General features: G+C 41.6%; 1 protein-coding gene across 1 annotated transcript in view; it reads left to right on the top strand.

The window, feature by feature from the left end:
• The window catches only part of SORCS3 (sortilin related VPS10 domain containing receptor 3), an 866,891-nt gene that overhangs the window by 834,042 nt on the left and 10,349 nt on the right, over nt 1–22,500 (top strand). The window contains exons 23-26 of the mRNA XM_075348233.1: nt 4,764–4,895; nt 6,889–6,988; nt 9,345–9,450; nt 14,367–14,524. Of these exons, the coding sequence (XP_075204348.1) occupies nt 4,764–4,895; nt 6,889–6,988; nt 9,345–9,450; nt 14,367–14,524 (496 nt within the window). The remainder of the gene's footprint in view (nt 1–4,763; nt 4,896–6,888; nt 6,989–9,344; nt 9,451–14,366; nt 14,525–22,500) is intronic.

The raw sequence follows: 22,500 nt of genomic DNA, 5'->3' as shown, positions 1-22,500 counted from the left end.
GTGCACGGAACGGATTGCAGTCATTCCTGTTTATTTTATTCTATGCTATTTTTTAGCCCATTCTGTAAATGTATGTTTTTTTTACTATTTTCCGTCTTTCCGATCCCACTTTTTTGGCCCGGCCTCCATGCTGACTGCTGGTGGGAAGAGGCTAATCATCATTCATTTGCTTCAGCCCTCGCCGGAACATGATTAACTGTGATTGACTCGTTCTCTTATATTATGGATGTCAGCCCTAATCTAATAAGACATTCCCGCGTAACGAGCAATTAATTAGGGTCCGCTCACTGTAGAAATATGGGATATTTCATTTAAGAGTAAGTGAATGAGTCTGCGGCGCAGTCCGAGCTCTGTCTTATGGAGCTTCTTCCGGAGACATAAGACGTCTGTAATCAATATGACTCATATCTTGAGAGTTTATTATAGGCCAAACGTCCCGCACGAGTCCTATTCCAGCCGCGGAGATTTCCTCCAAGATGCTCCGAAATAATAAAAGGAGGAACAAGATAAGCCAAAATCATCAGAACAAAAAGTGGCCGCTTATCTCTTTTTTTAGATTTTATTTACCTCCTTGGATTTGTATCAAATTAAATTTCAATTTTTTTCATATTATTTAGTAGAAATTAATCTACTGCAGTGATGAAATTATATATCAACTCATTTATTTTTGCAATTTGTTAATGATTTTTTTTTTTTATTAGCAGAAAAAAAAGCTAATAATTAGATTTTACTATAATTAGATTATAGGGTTTAGATATATTTTTCTTTTTTTTTTCTTTTAATAAGATTTATTAGATGATGTGTTTTGGGTTGTAGTAGTAATTATAATAGTCATTTTTATAAAGTAATTGTATCAGATATTTTTTTCTTAATTTTCAGAAACACTTTAATGATGATTTAAAGAACCGTTATGTATTTTTTTTATACTTGAAAATTAAAAAAAAAATCCGACGTACAAAAATGCAAAATGAAAAAGTCAGCAAAGGTGCTGAAAACTCAAATTGAGCAGATTGACTCGAATTTGTCCTGTGGTGAGTTACCCAAAAATTCAGATAAGGGGTTAAAAAAAGCCTCTTATTCACTTCACCTTGGCTCCACCCAACCTCTCCCGCCAACATTCCTCCCATTGTCTTTTTGTTTTCTCTCAGTGAGATACATTACACCCTATGTGATAGCATGGGGTCCAGTGACAAATGCCTGCGCTTAAGACCCCAAAAAGAAAAAGATAGAAGACAAGGTGTCACACGGTGTTTGCCTCTAAACTCACCAAGTGTCATGGCGGCATCAGACATGGTTTACACAGTTAGACTCTGGCGTTGACCAGCTGTGTGCTCATTAGGGATCAGGTTTGCAGGAGTTCGGTCTCCCACAACATGTGATCCAAAAGGTAACCAGAAGGCTTGCAGAGACTAGAGTTAGTTACTCTCCACCTTTTTAAGATAGAGGATTCTGTCTTCCCAAGCCGACTATAGCTTTTGCTAATCCGGTTTGTGTGCTGTTGTGTCCCAGTTGCTGGTGATTTATTACGTGCTGTAGATATGCTTTGGAAATCCTCTAGTCATCTGGTTATTTCCTCCCTGCTCCTTATTTCCTTCTTAACACATATTGTCTTATAGCTACATGCCTGGTTAATTCCTCCCTGCTCTTTATTTCTTTCTTATCACATATTGTCTTATATCTACATGTCTGGTTATTTTCTCCCCGCCGTTTATTTCCCCCTTATCACATATTGTCTTATATCTACATGTCTGGTTATTTTCTCCCCGGTCTTTATTTCCCCCTTACCACGTATTGTCTTATAGCTACATGTCTGGTTAGTTCCTCCCTGCTCTTTATTTCCTTCTTACCACGTATTGTCTTATAGCTACATGTCTGGTTATTTTCTCCCCGCTCTTTATTTCCCCCTTATCACATATTGTCTTATATTTACGTGTCTGGTTATTTTCTCCCCTCTCTTTATTTCCCCCTTATCACATATTGTCTTATATTTATGTGTCTGGATATTTCCTCCCTGCTATTTATTTCTTCCTTATCACATATTGTCTTATATAAACATGTCTGGTTATTTCCTCCCTGCTATTTATTTCTTCCTTATCACGTATTGTCTTATATAAACGTGTCTGGTTGTTTCCTTCCTGCCTTTATTTTCTCCTTATCACATATTATCTTAAATATACAGTACAGACCAAACGTTTGGACACACCTTCTCATTCAAAGAGTTTTCTTTATTTTCAAGACTCTGAAAATTGTAGATTCACATTGAAGGCATCAAAACTATGAATTATCACATGTGGAATGAAATAATTTAAAAAGTGTGAAACAACTGAAAATATGTCTTATATTCTAGGTTCTTCACAGTCGCCTCCTTTTGCTTTGATCACTGCTTTGCACACTCTTGGCATTCTCTTGATGAGGTTGAAGACGTAGTCACCAGAAATGGTTTTCCAACAGTCTTGAAGGAGTTCCCAGAGATGCTTAGCACTTGTTGGCCCTTTTGCCTTCTCTCTGCGGTTCAGCTCACCCCAAACCATCTCGATTGGGTTCAGGTCTGGTGACTGTGGAGGCCAGGTCATCTGGCGTAGCATCCCATCACTCTCCTTCTTAGGCAAATAGCCCTTACACAGCCTGGAGGTGTGTTTGGGGTCATTGTCCTGTTGAAAAATAAATGATGGTCCAACTAAACGCAAATCGGATGGAATAGCACGCCGCTGCAAGATGCTGTGGTAGCCATGCTGGTTCTGTATGCCTTCAATTTTGAATAAATCCCCAACATTGTCACCAGTAAAGCCCCCCCACACCATCACACCTCCTCCTCCATGCTTCACGGTGGGAACCAGCCATGTAGAGTCCATCCGTTCACCTTTTCTACAAAGACACGGTGGTTTGATCCAAAGATCTCAAATTTGGACTCGTTAGACCAAAGCACAGATTTCCACTGGTCTAATGTCCATTCCTTGTGTTCTTTAGCCCAAACAAGTCTCTTCTGCTTGTTGCTTGTCCTTATAACAGAGAGAGGAGCTCAAATCAACATCAAATCAAAATCAACATCAAGTTGAGATTTGATGTTGTCTTCTCTATGGTCCTGAGGAAGGGGGCAGAGCTCCTGAAACGCGTAGACCTATGCAGCAATAAAGTCACATTAATCTGATCTTCAGACTTGTGATCATTGGCGCGGCTCACTGAAACCCGTTTTTCTACCTCTCTCTGTTATCTGCCACTTGGGTTGCCGCTGCCGTGGTCCATTTCTACATGCGATTATAGTAGTTGTGACTTTCACAACTACAGTTGGTGAGTATTATTGCTGCCCCCACCTTTGCCCTGTACCTATAAGGGTAAGACCCTATTGCGCTTTATTTTCCACAGCTCTTTCTCCTATGTTGCCTGTCCTTAGCAGTGGTTTCCTAGCAGCTATTTTACCATTAAGGCCTGCTGCACAAAGTCTCCTCTTAACAATTGTTCTAGAGATGAGAAGGTGTGTCCAAACTTTTGGTCTGTACTGTACGTGTCTGGTTATTTCCTCCCTGCTCTTTATTTCCTCCTTAACACATATTGTCTTATATCTACGTATCTGGTTACTATCTCCCTGTTCTTTATTTCCTCCTTATAACGTATTGTCTTATATCTACAGGGCCGGTTATTCCTCCCTGCTCTTTATTTCCTCCTTATCACGTATTGTTTAATATCTATGAATCTGGTTGTTTCCTCCCTGCTTTTTATTTCTTCCTTATCACGTATTGTCTTATATCTAAGGTGTCCAGTTATTTCCTCCCTGCTCTTTATTTCCTCCTTATCACACATGGATTCAACCACTCCTGTCTTGGCCCTCTCTTGGGTTAGGGCAGAGGAGGTTTTAGATCAGGGCTGTCCAGAAGCAGGGCAAGGAAGGTAGCCCAGACATCTTCACCATTAAAAGTATCTCTGGGATCACTGACAGCTAGGGCCCACTATTCTGAGGGCAATTTTAGGAACCCCTGTCCCCTGTTGTCCCCTCTCACCCCATGACATAAGGGAGCCGATCACAGGACCAACAGCTGAAGACATATTGGGTGGGCCAAGGAGAGACAAATAGAAGAGTTTTTTAACCCCTTCCTGGCACTAAGAATCTCGTCTCTAGAACTCAGTTTGCTCATCTCTACTAACAAGTGACAGAATCAGTCATTTCTAAGAAAAAAACTTTGACAATGTAGAGGCGCTATCTCAAGCTCGGTTGGAAGAAAATTCCTTTCTTGTAAAACAACACGTTTCGAGGGTGACCTGCACCCTTTATCAGGTATCAAAAAGTATTTTTGGGGCACTTTTTATATTTGATCTCTCTGGGTGGAAACATCTTCAAAAATGTCACTCCCAGAAAAATAGAACCGCATCTATACATCGTCACACAATCCGAGGCTAGTTTAAGAAAAGTCAATAAATGAAACTATTTGCGCCAAATTGTTTGAAAAGTGCAGACTTTGTAAAATTTGGCAAATATCAGAGGACCCTCTGCAAAAAAAGAACGAAAGAAACTCAATGGTTACAAAATAGTAAATATATAGAACATAAAATTTAAAAACACGACATTCCGCACCTCCAACATGATACAAATGTAGCATTTTTGCAATATGATTACGATGTCTGTATTATGCAGTCTTTACCAGACCGGACTTGGACCATAGTATTCTTTTATGTCTGGGTTTTGGGTCTGGTGCCATAAATCTGACCCTATCATGTATATGTTTATGTTTTTGTTGTGTGACTATATATTTCTATACAAATCATTTCAGGTAACCAGTATTCCCGATGAGCACATTCTCGTAGCCATGTTCCCGGGTCTCCCAACTTCAGCCGAACTTTTTATATTACCACCCAAAAATATCAGTGAAAGGAGGAAAGGAAGCAAAGCCGACCTGGAGCATGTGAGTGCAAGGATCGAATGTTCATAGTTCTGTTGCCAAATTCAAGTTTTTGCCCATGTGATGGGCTTTGGTGTAGCATGGAGGGAGGGAAAATGTGCAGATGCCCCGGCTTAAACATCTGTGGGGGCGAAAGATTTTACACATCCCCTTCCACCCCTACTATCAAGTGATCAATGCCTGGAAACACACCTTATGTGCAGGAATGGTGAATTTATCACCAGCTGCAAGAGAGGTAAAGCTCAGCATAATGACGTGTCCTATGACTTCTCAGTTGCTGCCTATGCAGAGCCCAGCAGTTGCTAATAAACACATCTCATCTGCTGGGCTATGCATAATCAGCAGCAAAGCTAACAGAAATATATCTCGGTGCATATGTCTAAATATTGTCCTCATCGATTACTAAGAGCTGCTTTCAAATTTTTACCCTTTTATTAATTCTGACTAGGGTTAGATCTAGGGATTGAGTTATGCTTAGGGGAAGGGTTACACTTAGGGCTGGGGTTAAGTTTAGAGCTACTGATAGGCTTAGGGCTCCGCTTAGGCTCATGGATGCACTTAGGATTCAGTTGAGGTTTAGACTTAGGGCTAGGATTATGCTTAGAGTTAAGTTTAGGATTAGAGTCAGCGATCTAATTAGATTTAGGACTAGTTACATTTAGGGCTACAGATAGGCTTAGGCTTAGCTTAGGCTCATGGTTAGGACTTAGGACTCAGTTGAGGTTTTATCTTAGGGCTGGGATTATACTTAGAGCTAGGATTATGCTTAGGGTTAGGTTCGGGGCTAGAGTCAGTGATATAACTAGACTTAGGGCTAGGGTTACATTTAGGGCCACTGCTATGCTTAGTGCTCAGGTTAGGCTCATGGGTACACGTAGGACTCAGTTGAGGTTTAGACTTAGGGCTGGGGTTATGCTTAGGGTTAGGTTTATGCTTAGGTTTAGGGCTAGATACAGTGATAGAGGAAGACTTAGGCTATGTGTCCACGGTAGAATGTTGCTGCAGATTTTTCTGCATGAAAATCCGCGGCTTTCCCGCAAAATCCGCACCTTTTCAAAGGTGCGGAATTGCCGCGGATTTTGGTGCGGATTTTTTTTTTTTCCCAATTCTGAAGCCAAAATCCGGATCAAAATCCGCAACAATAATTGACATGTTGCAGATTTTTCCGGATCAAAATCCGCACCAAATCCGCCGCGGAAAAATCCGCAGCATGGGCACAGCATTTCCAAAAAGCCATAGAAATGGCTGGGAAGTGCTGCTGCTGCAGATTTTCGGGAAATCCGCGGCTTTTCCGCGAGAAATCCGCGGCAAAATCCTTAGGGCTAGGATTAAGTTTAGGTCTACTGATAGGCTTAGGGCTCAGGTTGGGCTCATGGTTACATTTAGGACTCTGTTTAGGTTTAGACTTTGGGTTAGGATTATACTTGGGGCTAGGATTAGGCTAAGGCTAAGTTCACATGTTCTTTAGTCATTTGTTAAAACGGATCTGTTGGGAAACTGATATATGCCATCTTTTTGAAAATGGATCTTTAATGGATCCATGATAGCACATGACTACAAGACATGTGAACCCAGCTTTAGGATTAGGTTTAGGCCTAGAGTCAGTGATAGAGCTAGACTGAGGGCTAGGGTTAAGGAAAAGGCTAGACTTAAAGCTAAACTCATAGATAGGCTTGGAGAAATAAATTTGCTGCAAAAATGCAGTAAAAAAATAATGTTAGAACATATAACTTTGTGTTTATAAAATTTTAGCAACCAAATTAAAAAAAATAGGAGGTCAAAACACAACCTGTAATTACATCAGATGTTTCCTCAAATTACAGTTCATGAACTTGGGTGATAAGAGGTTCAATACTGGAGCGGTGGTTCTTGGGGCGCATAATATTTGCTTTTCCCTGGGCACTGGTAGCGCACACTAGTGTGGATGTGGCCGGATATTTGTATTGTATGGATTGTAACGGGCCTTCTTAATTGTTTTTTTTATTATAATTTGCAGATTGTAGAGTCTCTTTTCAGCGCCCTCAATCAAAACCTAATAATGTTTGAGTTAAAACCCGGAGTCCAGATATTTGTATACGTCACCCAGCTTACTTTAGGTGAGTCAAAAAAGGAAAAAACAACTTTTTTTCCATAAAATTCTAATATTGTCTATGTCTACGTCTATGTCTACGTCTTCACAATCAGGATTTATTTCTTTTTGTATTTGTTTTTTTTTTTTCTCTTTTCCCCAATCCTCTGTTTCACTATATTTATTATGGCCAGAAATATAGCCAAGGATTAAAAGGGTTAAAAAAACCAACATATTTAAGTTTTTTTTTAAACCACAAACTTATTTTTCAAAGTATTCATTTATTCCTTTTTCCTAATTAAATTATTTTCCTTTTTTTTTTTTTTTTTTTTGCATTTATTGTTTCTTTCCACAAGGTCGTTAAAGTTGTTTTTTAATGTTTCTGAATCAGATGCATTTGTTCATTGTCAGCTCCGGGCTGATAGTGACCTTCAGATAACTTTCCCTACGAGCGTCTGACGACTGTTCTGTTCTATTGTATCTTTTCCTTGGCATATGAAATACGCTGCTACGGGAAGTGTTTGCATCTGGAATAAGGAGTTGGGGGAGAATTCTTGGTTTGCCACAAAATTATTTTTTTTGACACTTTCCGCACCTTTCACCTACATCACCAGGTTGCTTGTAACTTGAAGCTCCTCGGCCTAAGTGCAAATCTAAAAAGAAAAGACCCACCTCTATTTGTGTCATTTATGATACTGATACATTCTTATGTTTTGAATTTCATACAAAGATTGTCTAAATTTAAAAAAAAAAAAAAAAATCCCTTAACATTTCATTTGCTGCATTAGACTTAATTATTTTAAATAAACAAGGACCATAAATAGATCGCATTACTACAAGCAACAACTCATAGAACATAGAATTAGCAGCAGATAGAGTCTTTAAATTTGCTACATAAAAGGAGTACCAACACAAGCAAAATTTAGAAATATATTAAATATTTATTATAGTAAGTGCTGTAAGGTACAAAAAGTGAAAACAGTTATAAATAGTAGAACCGGAGGGCAGATGCTGAAGGGGAAAGAACCCCACATGTCCCGGAGAAGGAGAAAAAAGAGGGTTTTTGCACTCCAAAGTGATCCCTGAAAAACTATGGGCATTTGCCCAGGCCCACAAGTGGAGCTGCATCGAAGTGAACCACAAGCTTACATGGAGTGAAAACCTTCCATGTGCAGCAAACTAAATAAAGGCAGCACTACTGACCAGGCCAGATCACTTATAAACCGGGGTAAGACACGTGGGGACCGGCGTCCCAACACGTGTTTCGCGTCAGGTATGCTTCGTCAGGGGACGGATAAAAGAAGTGCACAAGTCTGACCTTAAATAAGTACCCACGAATGCTCAGATCCACCCACCACGCGTGCGTCACTGAGAGCTCCGGAGACCTGAACACAGCCGAGATCCGGAGTCCACAGCGGGGACCGGATGGAAGAAAACTTCCTGTGGCGTCACCGATGTATTCCGGCCCCGCTATTAGGGACGCCGCCACGGCAGTATCCAGTCAACGGACACTCCCAATGACGTGTCACAGGGTGTAACCCCCTCCGAATGAATTACAACAACTGCTAATTCTGTATACTGGGGAGAAAGATACTCCCAATACAGCACGGTAGAAAGCTCCTGCCCTCTCCAAAAGAAAACATGCCGCCACCCACTCTACGCAGCAGAAGCAAGGATTGCACAGCAAATACTGCTCAGCAAAGTAAGAAAGATGATAAAGCATTTCCTAATTGTGCAGAGATGCACCATGTAAGAAAGAAGAGAGAAAGCTTGAAAATAGGGGCATAAGATGGATAACCAACTCATCAATAACAGATATGGCAATAACTAACAGGACACTTAGATATGAATACAAAAGAGTAATCCAATAGCACCCGAACATAAGGTTATAAGTTAAAATTGCGATATCGCAGAATTGCTGTGCGTCTTCATTGCCTGCTGTGCTTGGTGGGTTCCGGCATGTAGATGTTAAGATGTCATCATGTTGGCAGGCGAACTTCATCCATTCATTTTATTCCACGAAATTTGGGGTAAATTAGGACAAAGAGATAGAAGATAATAAGGGGTGGGGAGGTAAGAAGAAGGAGGGGGGAAATAGAGGGAGGAATAGAAAAAGGGGTGGGTACCAAGCAACTAAACAAGACAAAAAACACACTGTTAAAATAGAGAACTATAAGGACTGTCCAAAACAACAGACCGCACAACCAGTCCAATTACACATCATAAAAATATGTAGAACACCCGACTTAATTATGCTATGCCCCGCCCACGAGGGGTTTACCCCACCTCCGAGGATTCATTGGAACCCTTTAGTACATTTTACATTGCAGCTTTACATGTTGAAGGTTCATCATGAATTCACCATGTTTCTGTTTCCCTCCTAGCGCCCCTGGTGGATAACAGCGCCAGTCACAGCAGCTCCGCCATGTTAATGCTTCTTTCTGTTGTTTTTGTGGGTTTGGCTGTTTTTTTAATCTACAAATTTAAAAGGTAAGGTACCGAATATTATAACTACACCTATATGTCAGCTAATATGTCCTACATTCATAGACAGGGTGGGCCAAAAGTTGGAATGTTCAAAGAATTTTGCAGCATTAATGGAAGAACTTTCAAAAACTTACAAGATCAAAAATGTAAATACAATAAACAATGTAATAAAATGCAAACAAACTCCTTTGGTAATGTGTTAATGTATACGGTATGTTCACTCTGATACATTTCATTGATTTTGGAGCCACCCTACATTTGCTTTAATGCCTTCATAATTCACAAATAGTTTTTTTCGGGGCATTTAGGCTCTTAACATTTTGCCTAATAGAAAAAATGATCAAATTTTCCGTATAAAATCACCATTAAATGTCAATAATTATCAAAAAACCTTTAAATAAGAATACATAGGGATACAATAAATAAAGGAAATGATGATGAAATTGATATTAAAATTAATATTTGTATTCAATAATTAAAATAAATATTTATTACAAATCCATAGAAATACTAGGCAGGAGAAAGTCCCATAAATAATAGCAGCGGTTTACCAGGAAAAATACAGTGCTTAATGCAATGACCACTATTATTTAAATAGATATCTATTTATCATATATAACAAGGTGCACAGTGCAAAATTGAATATCAAAGTGATATGGTATATATGAAAAAGATATGGTATAAATATCCTGAATATCAGAAAAATAAAGTGTAAAAATGTACTGATCTGTAAAGGAAATTATACCTTCTGTGTGGTCAGTAAATGATCCAAAGCATGTCGCTATGCCCCGACGCGCGTTTCAGCGATCCTCTCAGGTGGTGCTAACTAATAGAAATAGTATTGCCATCCCTTTAAATGACTAATTCCATTCCAGTAGATTTATTTTTATATATGCATTTGAGTAAATTTGGTAAGAAATAGAGAAGCCGTATATTGACTGTCCTCACAAAGCTCTTAAAAAGAGCATTTCTTGATGTGGAGGACCTGTTCTGTATTAACCCAGTAATTTCAATAGGCATTGTGTAATTCTTCATCTCCCTTGCGGGGGTGCTGCAGGGAACCAAAACACTTGATGCAAGGCTTCCTAAAACACTAAAGCTGATGGGGCTGAAAGTGGTCGCAGCTTCTGGGACACTTTCCAGCTTGCTGTAAAGGCTTGCCCAAAGTGGAGAATCCCTTTAACTCTTTTGTGTCCAAATAATATAAATAAATATAGTGTATTTATGGGTACATCATCACATTGACTGTATGCAGCCGTCCCAAAATCTAAAATTATTTAAACCATCAATTGAACTACAAGAAAAAGAAAGAAACAAAAAAAAGCAAAAAAAAATCAATGGGAAAATTGCATATTTCTTCTCACGATTTCACCACATATGGAACTTTCTTTCCCCATTTTTCAGTAAATTATGTTGTAAAATGATTGCTGTCATTCAAAACTATGGCTCATTTTGCAAAAGAAAAAAAAATACAACAAACAAACGAAAAGCAAACAAATCATGCCCATGTATGACTACAGTATTTTAAAGGAAAAAAGTATGTTGTTTTAAAGAAGGGATGGGAAAAAATACGAAAACGCAAAAACAGATAATCAATTGGTCTTGAAGGATTTAAGTCTCATACTACACTGAGGAAGGAGAGATAGTTATTTCATGTCATGACCATCTTCACACTATAGAAACTGGATGTGTTGGTGAATTGTTATTAAATTTTAATGAGTTATATTTACTAGAGGCATACCCTTACTTATTAGACAATATCTATCAGTCTGGCCAGCAGAATTAAATAATGTGGCACTCCATGAGAAGGTATTTCTCTATACCTAGTACTGCAGCTGAGCCTGGTACTGCAGTTGTGAATGGTACTGCAGCTGTGACTGGTACTATAGCTGTACTTGGTACTGCAGCTGTGACTGGTACTATAGCTGTACTTGGTACTGCAGCTGTTATTGGTACTATAGCTGTACTTGGTACTGCAGATGTGACTGGTACTATAGCTGTACTTGGTACTGCAGCTGTGACTGGTACTATAGGTGTACTTGGTACTGCAGCTGTGACTGGTACTATAGCTTACTTGGTACTGCAGCGGTTATTGGTACTATAGCTGTACTTGGTACTGCAGATGTGACTGGTACTATAGTTGTACTTGGTACTGCAGCTGTGACTGGTACTATAGCTGTACTTGTTACTGCAGATGTGACTAGTACTATAGCTGTACTTGGTACTGCAGCTGTGATGGGTACTATAGCTGTACTTGGTACTGCAGATGTGACTGGTACTATAGCTGTACTTGGTACTGCAGATGTGACTGGTACTATAGCTGTACTTGGTACTGCAGCTGGGAATGGTACTATAGCTGTACTTGGTACTGTAGCTTAGCCTGGTACTATAGCTGTACTTGGTACAGCAGCCTTGACTGGTACTACAGATTTGCCTTGTACTGAAGCCATGCCTTTACTGCTGCTCAGTCCCTCTACCTTGAAACACATACTAAAGCTTCCATATTCTGCTCATCAGTGAGGTACCTGTGAGTCTGACTCCCACTAATCAAACCTACCCAAAAGATAGGACTATCAGTGGTTTATTTTGCAAAATACATTTATTTTTCAAAAGAATTGTGGATGTTATCTTAGAATTAGATACATTGTATCTAGTTATGTGTATTACATTTCTGTGATATGTATGATGGTTTGGGGGATTTATTGTGATTGTCCTATCTGGGGTTGAGAAGGAATTTCCTCCCTTTAAATGAACATAAATTGGCAGCCACTTTACAGAGGATTTGTTTTTGCTTTCTCAGGATCAACTTGGCATGAAAATAATAGGTTGAATGTGATAGAGTTTTATCTTTTTCCTCCGACCTTACAAGCTAAGCCTTTAAACTTCTTTATCTAGCTCCATCTATAGTCCCTCGTGTCTTAATTTAATACCACTGTTGTTGACTTCAGATCTAAAATACACACAACAGAAATCACATAAAATAGAAACTTATTTCACCGATGCCAGCTTTGGGCAGAGCGCAGACACCAGGTTTAATTAGCGCAGAGAATCTGGGAAAGTTGAACTCTTAGCGGTATAATAGTACAGATGTGAAATAATGTCAAAGGAAACTTTTGAAGATTTTCCCATTGAGGAGTTTTCCTTCCATCTTCTCCATTGGTTAGGACAATTTGACTGGTAACTGTCACAGGTACACCTTGAAGAAATGGTTTGGACTCCTTCACAACTGGTTCTGTGTATGATTTGTTCCTCTGCACCATTGATAGATAAATCGTTATACACCTTCTCAGATAAAGTAAGGTCCAGACGCAGCCGCTAACATAAGTCACATAAACTAAGTTATCCCATAAAAGTAATGCAGTTAAAAACTGTAAAAATATGTTTGTTAGGGTGAGGTAGAACCGATTCTGCTAAACTAATTCTACTTTTTGACCTTGCACCAGATCCCTTTGTATAAGATTTTCCATAGGGTACTTGGTACTGCAGCTGTGCCTGGTACTATAGATTTGCCTTGTACTGAAGCCATGCCTTTACTGATGCTCAGTCCCTAGTTACTTGTTATGCGCTTAGCATTTTTATTCCTTTTCCTCCACTTTCATGATCTCAGTAAATGTTCAGAAACCTTCTCAGTCCACAAAATATACTTCTAGTTTAAATTCATAAATAAAGGATAAGTTAGACAGGGAGGAGGGGGATGCATCTGCAAGTTATCTTTTTCTGTGATGGTGAGACTGAGTGCTGTGAGAGGGGAGCAATGTGTAAAACATGGGATTTTGGGGCTTTATGGACTAGACCAAAGCAAGGGTTCAAAGTAAGAGAAAATTGTGCATTACCGTAAACCAAAATGAACAAGATATAAATGTTTGGAGTTTACAGCATCAAATATACAAAGAGTTAAGGCTACTTTACACGCTGCAATATCGGTCCCGATATCGCTAGTGTGGGTACCCGCCCCCATCTGTTGCGCGACATGGGCAAATCGCTGCCCGTGCCGCACAACATCGCCCAGACCCGTAACACATACTTACCTGCCCGGCGACGTCGCTGTGACCAGCGAACCGCCTCCTTTCTAAGGGGGCGGTCCGTGCGGCGTCACAGCGACGTCACTGAGCGGCCGCCCAATAGCAGCGGAGGGGCGGAGATGAGCGGGACGTAACATCCCGCCCACCTCCTTCCTTCCTCATAGCGGCCGGGAGGCAGATAAGGAGAGTTTCCTCGCTCCTGCGGCGTCACACATAGCGATGTGTGCTGCCGCAGGAGCGACGAACTACATTGTTACTGCTGCAGTAACGATAATCGAGAATGGACCCCCATGTCACCGATGAGCGATTTTGCACGTTTTTGCAACGATGCAAAATCGCTCATCGGTGTCACACGCAGCAACATCGCTAATGCGGCCGGATGTGCGTCACAAATTCCGTGACCCCAACGACTCCGCATTAGCGATGTTGCAGCATGTAAAGCCCCCTTTATTCAGAGCAAAAGACAGAAATTTACTTTTTACCTTAACCCTTTATTTAAATACTCCGGACAATGGCTTGTTGGCTCTCCCTGGCCATATTACTTCCATAACACCTTAACCCTTTATTTAAATACTCCGGACAATGGCTTGTTGGCTCTCCCTGGCCATACTACTTCCATGACTTCCATTACACTTTTTGACCCATTTGGCAGCTCCTTATCTCCCACCATTAATATTTGGGGTCATCAGTAACCCCCACTCCCTTCCACCATCTCTACACTTTAGGCCGTCAGTATCACAGGTTTGGCCAAATTTTGTCTAATATCTATATTTTTATTTTTTTTGTCATTTTTTATTTGTTTACCTGATAAATGAACATGAAAAAGTTTTATTTTTTTTGCACATTTCATAAAAAAACTAAACAAAACTTTGAAAAATCTAAATATTTTATCAACAGGAAAATCCCATGGATTAATATTTATGCTCAGGTTCAACATGACAAAGAACAGGAAATGATCGGGTCCGTCAGCCAAAACGACAACGCGCCCAAAATATCGCTCAGCAACTTCACGGAGGAGGAGCTGACGGACAAGGAGCTGGACGCCCGAGTCATTGGTAATTTCAGGGCAGATGCATCTTCCTCTGATGCAAAGTCAGCGCTCAGCAAAGTGAATCTAGTCAATTAATCAAGTATCAGGCGGCTTCCAGGACCGGCATGGCAGCAGCGTAATGAATGGGTTCCACATGACTTGTCCGGGCCGGGAGCCGCCTCCCTCGCTGTTCTGTGACCTCTGCGCTGATTGACATGTCACATCCATTATTACTTTGTCATCATGGTAATGTGTTTCCAGTGCAGGCGGAGTGTTAGGGTTCAAGGCGAAGGCAAATTTGATTAGAAAAAGCGTTTACAGAGCGATGGCCGCATCAGAGGATCCGCAGCAGATTAGTGTTACACAATAATGAGACTTCTGGGTCTATTGAGCAACGGGCAAGACATTGTATTATTAATGTGCAGCCGTCAGCCAATCAGGAGGCAGCGCTGCATTATCTGATATTATCTGTATTAAAGGGTATATACAATATTCTATTATCTATCTATTATCTATCTATCCCTCTATCCATCTATCCCTCTATCTATCTATTATCTATCCCTCTATCTATCTATCCCTCTATCTATCCCTCTAGCTATCTATCTATCTATCCCTCTATCTATCTATCTATCTATCTATCTATCTATCTATCCCTCTATCTATCTATCCCTCTATCTATCCCTCTATCTATCTATCTATCTATCTATCTATCTATCTATCCCTCTATCTATCCCTCTATCTATCTATCTATCTATCCCTCTATCTATCTATCTATCCCTCTATCTATCTATCTATCTATCCCTCTATCTATCTATCCCTCTTCTATCTATCTATCTATCTATCTATCTATATATCCCTCTATCTATCTATCCCTCTATCTATCTATCTATCTCTCTATCTATCTATCCCTCTATCTATCTATCTATCTATCTATCTATATATATATCCCTCTATCTATCTATCTATCTATCTATCTATCTATCTATCTATCTATCTATCTATCCCTCTATCTATCTATCCCTCTATCTATCTATCCCTCTATCTATCTATCCCTCTATCTATCTATCTATCTATCTATTATCTATCCCTCTATCTATCTATCTATCTATCTATTATCTATCCCTCTATCTATCTATCTATCTATCTATCCCTCTATCTATCTATCAATCTATCTATCTATCTATCTATCCCTCTATCTATCTATCTATCTATCTATCTATCCCTCTATCTATCTATCTATCTATCCCTCTATCTATCTATCTATCCCTCTATCCCTCTATCTATCTATCTATCTATCTATCTATCTATCTATCCCTCTATCTATCTATCTATCTATCTATCTATCCCTCTATCTATCCCTCTATCTATCTACCCCTCTATCTATCTATCCCTCTATCTATCTATCCCTCTATCTATCTATCTATCTATCTATCTATCTATCTATCTATCTATCTATCTATCTATCTATCTATCTATCTATCTATCTATCCCTCTATCTATCTATCTATCTATCTATCTATCTATCTATCTATTTATCCCTCTATCTATCTATCTATTTATCTATCTATCTATCTATCTATCCCTCTATCTATCTATCTGTATCTATCTATCCCTCTATCTATCTATCTATCTATCTATCTATTATCAAATCAAATCAAATCAAATAAGCTTTATTGGCAGGACCAAATACAAATTAGTTTTGCCAAAGCAAGTGTACATTAGGGGCTGGGGCTGTGGGGATGGGGGGTGGGGACTGTAGGAAGGATGGATGGGGCACATCCAGGGTGGGGACTGTGGGGGCACTTCTAGGATGGGGGCTATGGAAGTCCATGGCTTATGATGGGGCATATCCACGGTGGGGACTGTGGTAACGGTGGATGGGACATATCCAGGGTGGGGATTGGGGGGCCACATCTGGGATGGGGGGCTATGGGAGTCCATGGCTTATCATAGTTCTCTTTCTCGAAGTCTATGACATTCGCTCACATACCGCGCTGCTATCTCCACTGCGCTCTCTTCTTCCCCCAGCAGGATATATATTTTCTCTTCCTCCTTCATGGAGCTGAAATCCGGGAAGAGATGGGAGAGTCTCCTGAAGTGAGTGTCCCTCACTGCTGAGTACTTGGTGCAGTGTAGCAGGAAGTGGGTTTCATCCTCCAGGGCCTCCAGGTCACAGTGTTGGCACAGTCTGTCCTCCCTTGGCTTGTAGCTCTGCTTGTGTCGACCGGATTCGATGGCTAGACTGTGGGCACTGAGTCTATATCGGCTCAGGGTCCTGCGGTCTCTGGGGTCCGGGAGTTTCTCCAGATACGGGGCCAGTCTGTAGTCTCTCTGTAGACTCTGGTACGTGGTCAGTTTCTGTGAGGTGTTGATGTCGGTCCTCCAGTCACTGATGTACCTCTCCTGGCCCTCGTCTACCATCTTCCTGATTCTGGTTCTTGTCAGGCTGCTGTGATTGGTTATTTTGTCCAGTTGGGTTTGGGAGAGCTGTGCCAGGGGTCCTGGTTCATCTGGCCCACGTATATGTATCAGAGCTTTGTGGTGATGGGAGCTTGGATTGCTACTCTGTAGGTGAGCCTGAAATGATAGTGACCTCTTCAGAGCTGCTAGGTGTAGAGGGAATCTGCCCAGCTCAGCTCGACAGGCGCTGTTGGAGGTGCTTCGATGGACCTGGAGAAGGTGCTTACAGAATTCCAGGTGGAATATTTCTGTTGGGCTGGAATCCCACCTTGACCAATCTTGGTAAGTGTGAGGGCCCCAGACTTCGCTGCCGTACAGGAGGATTGGAGCAATGATGGAATCGAAGATTTTTAGCCAGACCCTCACTGGTGGCTTCAGATGATACAATTTCCTTCGGATGGCATAAAAGGTTTTGCAGGCCTTGTTTTTCAGGGTCTCTATGGCTTGTTTGAAGCTCCCTGACTGGTGAATTTCCAGGCCCAAGTAGGTGTATGTGTCTGTTCCTGTTAGAGTGCAGCCGTTTACGACAAATGAAGGATGCTGGTCAAATCTTCTTTTTCTCTTCTGGAACACCATGATGTTGGTTTTCTTTAGATTGATCGGTAGTGCCCATGTGGAGCTGAATTTCTCCAAAATTTGTAGGTTGTCTTGGAGACCTTTCTCGGTTGGTGACACCAGCAGTAGGTCATCTGCATAGAGCAAGAATTTCACCTGGGCGTCATGGAGTGTGAGACCTGGAGCAGGTGAAGATTCCAGAGCAGCAGCCAGCTCATTGATGTAAATATTGAAGAGCGTTGGACTTAGGCTGCAGCCCTGTCTGACTCCTCGGCTCTGCTGGAAATAAGCCGTTCTTCTACCGTTCACACTCACGCTGCAGAGGTTCTCGGTGTAGGAGCTTTTGATGACATCGTAGGTCTTTCCTCCTATTCCGCTTTCCAGCATTTTTAAGAACAAGCCCGGGTGCCACACTGAGTCAAAGGCCTTTTTAAAGTCTACAAAGCAGGCGTATATCTTCCCATGCTTTGTATTGTGGACGTGGCTCTGAATGAGACTGTGCAGGGTGTAGATGTGGTCCGTGGTGCGGTGGTTTGGCACGAACCCTGCTTGGCTTTTGCTCAGGACATTGTGCTCGGTAAGGAAACTGATGATCCTTTTGTTTAGGATGCTGTTGAACAGTTTTCCCAAGTTACTGCTGACACATATGCCTCTGTAGTTGGCAGGGTCATACCTGTCCCCACTCTTGTGGATCGGTGTAATGAGTCCTTGGTTCCAGGTACGAGGGAAGTAGCCAGCACTCAGCACAATGTTGAACAGTTTAACCATTGCAGCTTGAATTTCTGGTGGGCTGTACTTCAACATCTCTGGGGGGATTCCATCCAGACCACTAGATTTTTTACACTTTATGGAAGTGATTTTCTCTGCAACTTCCTGTAATGTAATTGGTGTGTCCAGTGGGTTTTGGAAGTTTTTGATTTTCTCTTCCATTGCCTTTAGTTTTGATGTTATGTTTTCCTGCTCTTGGCTTAGTCCTTCTTTTGGGATGTCTTTGTAGAGGTCTCTGAAGTACTGGAGCCAGATGTTGCCATTTTGATATGGGTATCAGTCTTTTTCTTGCTCTTTGTGTCCATGTGGCTCCATATTTCCCAGAAGGAGTTGTCTTGGAGGGCGTCTTGGAGTTGGCTAAGTTTGGTAGAGATGTAGCTCTGCTTCTTCCTCCTGAGGATGGTTTTGTACTGCTTTTGTATGGTGTCATAGGCTTCCCTCAAGTCTGGGTTGTTGGGGTCTCTGTGTTTATTGTTTGAGGCTGTTCTCAGGGTCTTTCGAACGGCTTTACACTCTTTGTCAAACCAACCATTGATCTGCTTTTCTTTTGGCCTCTTGTAGTTGACTTGTTTGAGGTCGGACAATTTGGCCATGGTGTGGAATATTTTGTTGAGGTCTTTTGCAGCTTGATTCACTCCTTCTGGGTTTGACTTGTACTTGTAGCTGTAGAAGTTGTGGAGCATCTCTTGTAATTCCGGTCTGTTGGGAGCCTCTTTATATTTTATTTCTGACGTCTTGGACCATTTATAGGATGGAGGTCGGTTGTAGAGGCTGCTCTGCTGTGGCTTTTGTGTGGATGGTTTCTCTGTAGATTTCATGTACAGGAGAAGTTGGCTGTGGTCTGACAGGTGCGTTTGTGGGGTGACTATGAAGGCGCTAATATTTGCCGGGTCCATATCTGTAATGGCGTAGTCTACTATACTCCTTCCTACATGGGAGTTTAGTGTATATCTTCCCAGTGAGTCTCCCTTTGTACGTCCATTAAGAATATGAAGACCTAAACTTTTACATAAGTTCAGGAGCTTTTTGCCACTTTTGTTGACTGTACTGTCATAGCTGTTTCTCTCTGAGTGTTCTGAGTCGTGACTGTCGTTCTCTGCCCCAAATATGTAGATGTTTCCATCTGTGGTCAGAAAGTCTTTTTCTCTCCCTGTTCTTGCATTGAGGTCTCCAAAGATGAGAACTTTGCCCAGGACCTGATAATGGGTGGCTTCTTCTTGTAAGATCTCAAAGCTGTCTGGATTGAAGTAGGGGGACTCTGGTGGTGGTATATAGGTGGTGCAGAGGTAGACATCGGACTGAGAGGTGAGGATGGAGCTGCTGATTCTGATCCATATGTGGCTGCCTCCTCTCTTCACTGGTTTGATGTACTGGTGGAGCTCTTCTTTATACCAGATCAATATTCCTCCTGAGCAGCGGCCCTGTTTGATGTTTTTATTTTTAAGGGCAGGGACAGAGATTTCTCTGTATCCGATTGGCACCAGAGATTCGTTTTCAGCTCTGGTCCATGTTTCCAGGAGGATCTGAATGTCTATATTCTTCAGTCTTTGAATAAAGTCGGGGTCATTTGTTTTACATCCAAAGGCCGAGGTGCTCAGGCCTTGGATGTTCCAGCTGCTGATTGTGAATGAGGTCATTTTTTTTTTCTATATATACCTCATGTGTATATACCTTGTAATGAGTGCGGCTGTGTAAGACACTCTGGATTTACGACTGGTTTATAGGTATCTTAGATCCAGTCACATTAGTTTCCTGCACAATGTGCTGAGCAGGGTTCTAATCTCTTCCATATCTCTGCCCTGCATGTCTCTGTGTGGGGCTGATGGTCCCCTCCATGGTGGTCTCCTCCTCTGATGGCCCGATGTTGGGTGAAGGGCTTTGTTTCTGGCCTCCTGTGATGAAATTGGGGTTTCCTGTCTTTTTATTGTTGGGGGTCTTTCCATGGGATTTTGGTTGTTGTTGAGTCCAGGCATGGGGTCTCTGTTTAGTATAATGTCCTTCAGCTCTTTGGCCAGTAGGCTGACCCCTTGTTTGTTTAGGTGCTTGTCGTCATAGAGGTGTTGGTGTTTTATGGAGGGGTGTTGTGCCAGGATCACGTCGGGCACAGCCTTGATTCTGGTGGTCAGGTCCGTGTTGATGTTCTGGGTAGTTTGGCTGGATACATCATTTCTTGGGAGCAGAGATGATAGAATTATTTTGCTGTCTGGGAATTTTAGTTTTGCCGTCTTTGCTAGTTGGGTCAGTTGTCCTGCGATCTGCTGGTGTTGGGCTGGCAGATTGTTTGTTCCTGTGTGTATAAAAATATGATTTGGGCTTGTGAACCGTGTGTTATTGATGACTGCTGTCACCTGCTCAATAGTTGCACAGTGGATTTTTTTGACCCTTTTTCCTGGAAATAGTCGCCATGTTTTCAGGTATTTCCCATTTGAGTCCATTATTAGGATGGTATCAAAACGTTGTGAGGTCACGGGTGGGGTACGTGGGTGAAGCTGGGGGTCTGTGCTGGAGATTTTGCTGGTGGCTGGTTCTCTTCTCTTTTCTGTTTTTCTGGTTTGTGGTTCACTTATGTTATTTTCAGGAGCATTCATACTGTTGGAGCTATTTGGTATCTCAGTGTCCTGGCCAGTGGAGGCCATGGTGTCTGTACTGGTGTTAGTTACCATAGCTCCCTCCTGGCCAGTGGAGGCCATGGTGTCTGTACTGGTATTAGTTACCATAGCTCCCTCCTGGCCAGTGGAGGCCATGGTGTCTGTACTGGTGTTAGTTACCATAGCTCCCTCCTGGCCAGTGGAGGCCATGGTGTCTGTACTGGTGTTAGTTACCATAGCTCCCTCCTGGCCAGTGGAGGCCATGGTGTCTGTACTGGTGTTAGTTACCATAGCTCCCTCCTGGCCAGTGGAGGCCATGGTGTCTGTACTGGTGTTAGTTACCATAGCTCCCTCCTGGCCAGTGGGGGCCATGTTGTCTTCACTCCTCTGTGTTTCTATGGCGTCCTCCTGTTTCAGGTGTCCAGGAGTCTTCAGCTCTGTTATCTCCTGTCTCAGTCGGGCATTTTCTTGCTGCAGTTCACACATTTCGTCTCTTATTTCCTGCAGATGCATATTCACTGCTGCATATTCACATCTCAGTTTGCTTATCTCATTCATTACTTGGTCATTTGCATTTCTGTCACCAAGATTTCTTTGAAGTTCTTCTTTAAATTGTACAAAGTCTCTTTCTAGTTGAGATAAACAGTCTCTGAGGGTCTCTGGTGAAGGGTGTGAAGTGTTGGGGGCTGCAGTTCTGTCTCTGGAGGTCTCTGTAGAGGTGATGGTGGCTGCTGGGGTTTGTTGTTCTTTGCAGTTTTGTGCCTGGAGTTTAATTTGAGAAAAGCTGTCTTCAAATTTCTGTAAGTTTTCCTCAGCCCCTTGTACCATGATTATGCCGTTATTGTACACGTTTATGGTCAGTGAGTTGGTCTCGTCTTCTTTTTGGTTTCTAATTCTGATCTGCCGGCCCTTATTAATGCCGTTCTTGGATGTATGCTTATATTGTTTACACAGAGCGGTGTGCCAGGCTAAGGGCTGGTCTGTGAAAAATAAATAATTGGTTTTCCTTTTATCTTCCTCTTTAGAGGTAAAATCAGAAAAGAGGGTCTCTGGCTCTTCTCTAATCTTTGCATGTTTCATGGCTTTTTGGGCATGAATGCTTTTCTGCCCTTCAGAGTATGTGATTTCCAGAGTCTGTGACCTCCTGGTGTCCCGTGTCTCCAGCTCTGCTCTCTGCCCAGTTACTTGTTCTACATTTATATCTTCCATTTTTATAGTAATCCTTATTTATCAGAGATGTAATTACAGCACTGTCTGTAGGTTGTGGTATGGATGGAGGATGGGCCTACCTTTGGATGTGCAGATCTCTGGGTGTCAGATGTCAGTTTGGAGTCCTCCTGTTGTATGTGATCTGTCCTTCAACAGGTTTTTTCTTATGTCCTTTAAATCCTCTATTTCCTCTTTTTTCATAAAAATCTTTAGTCCAGCTCAGTCCAGCTCGCTTTCCTGTTCCACAGAGTCGAATTTTTCAAGGTTTTGTCTTACTGTTCGCTCATTACAAGGTATAAATGATGAAAAACTCAGGAGCTCATCTTCAATGCTGCTTACTCCTAGGAATGGTGGGCGGGATCTATCTATCTATCTATCTATCTATCTATCTATCTATCTATCTATCTATTATCTATCTAGC

This window comes from Anomaloglossus baeobatrachus, chromosome 5 (assembly GCF_048569485.1).
Source record: "Anomaloglossus baeobatrachus isolate aAnoBae1 chromosome 5, aAnoBae1.hap1, whole genome shotgun sequence".
Lineage (NCBI taxonomy): Eukaryota > Metazoa > Chordata > Amphibia > Anura > Aromobatidae > Anomaloglossus > Anomaloglossus baeobatrachus.
This window is presented reverse-complemented; position numbering and strand designations above follow the sequence as displayed.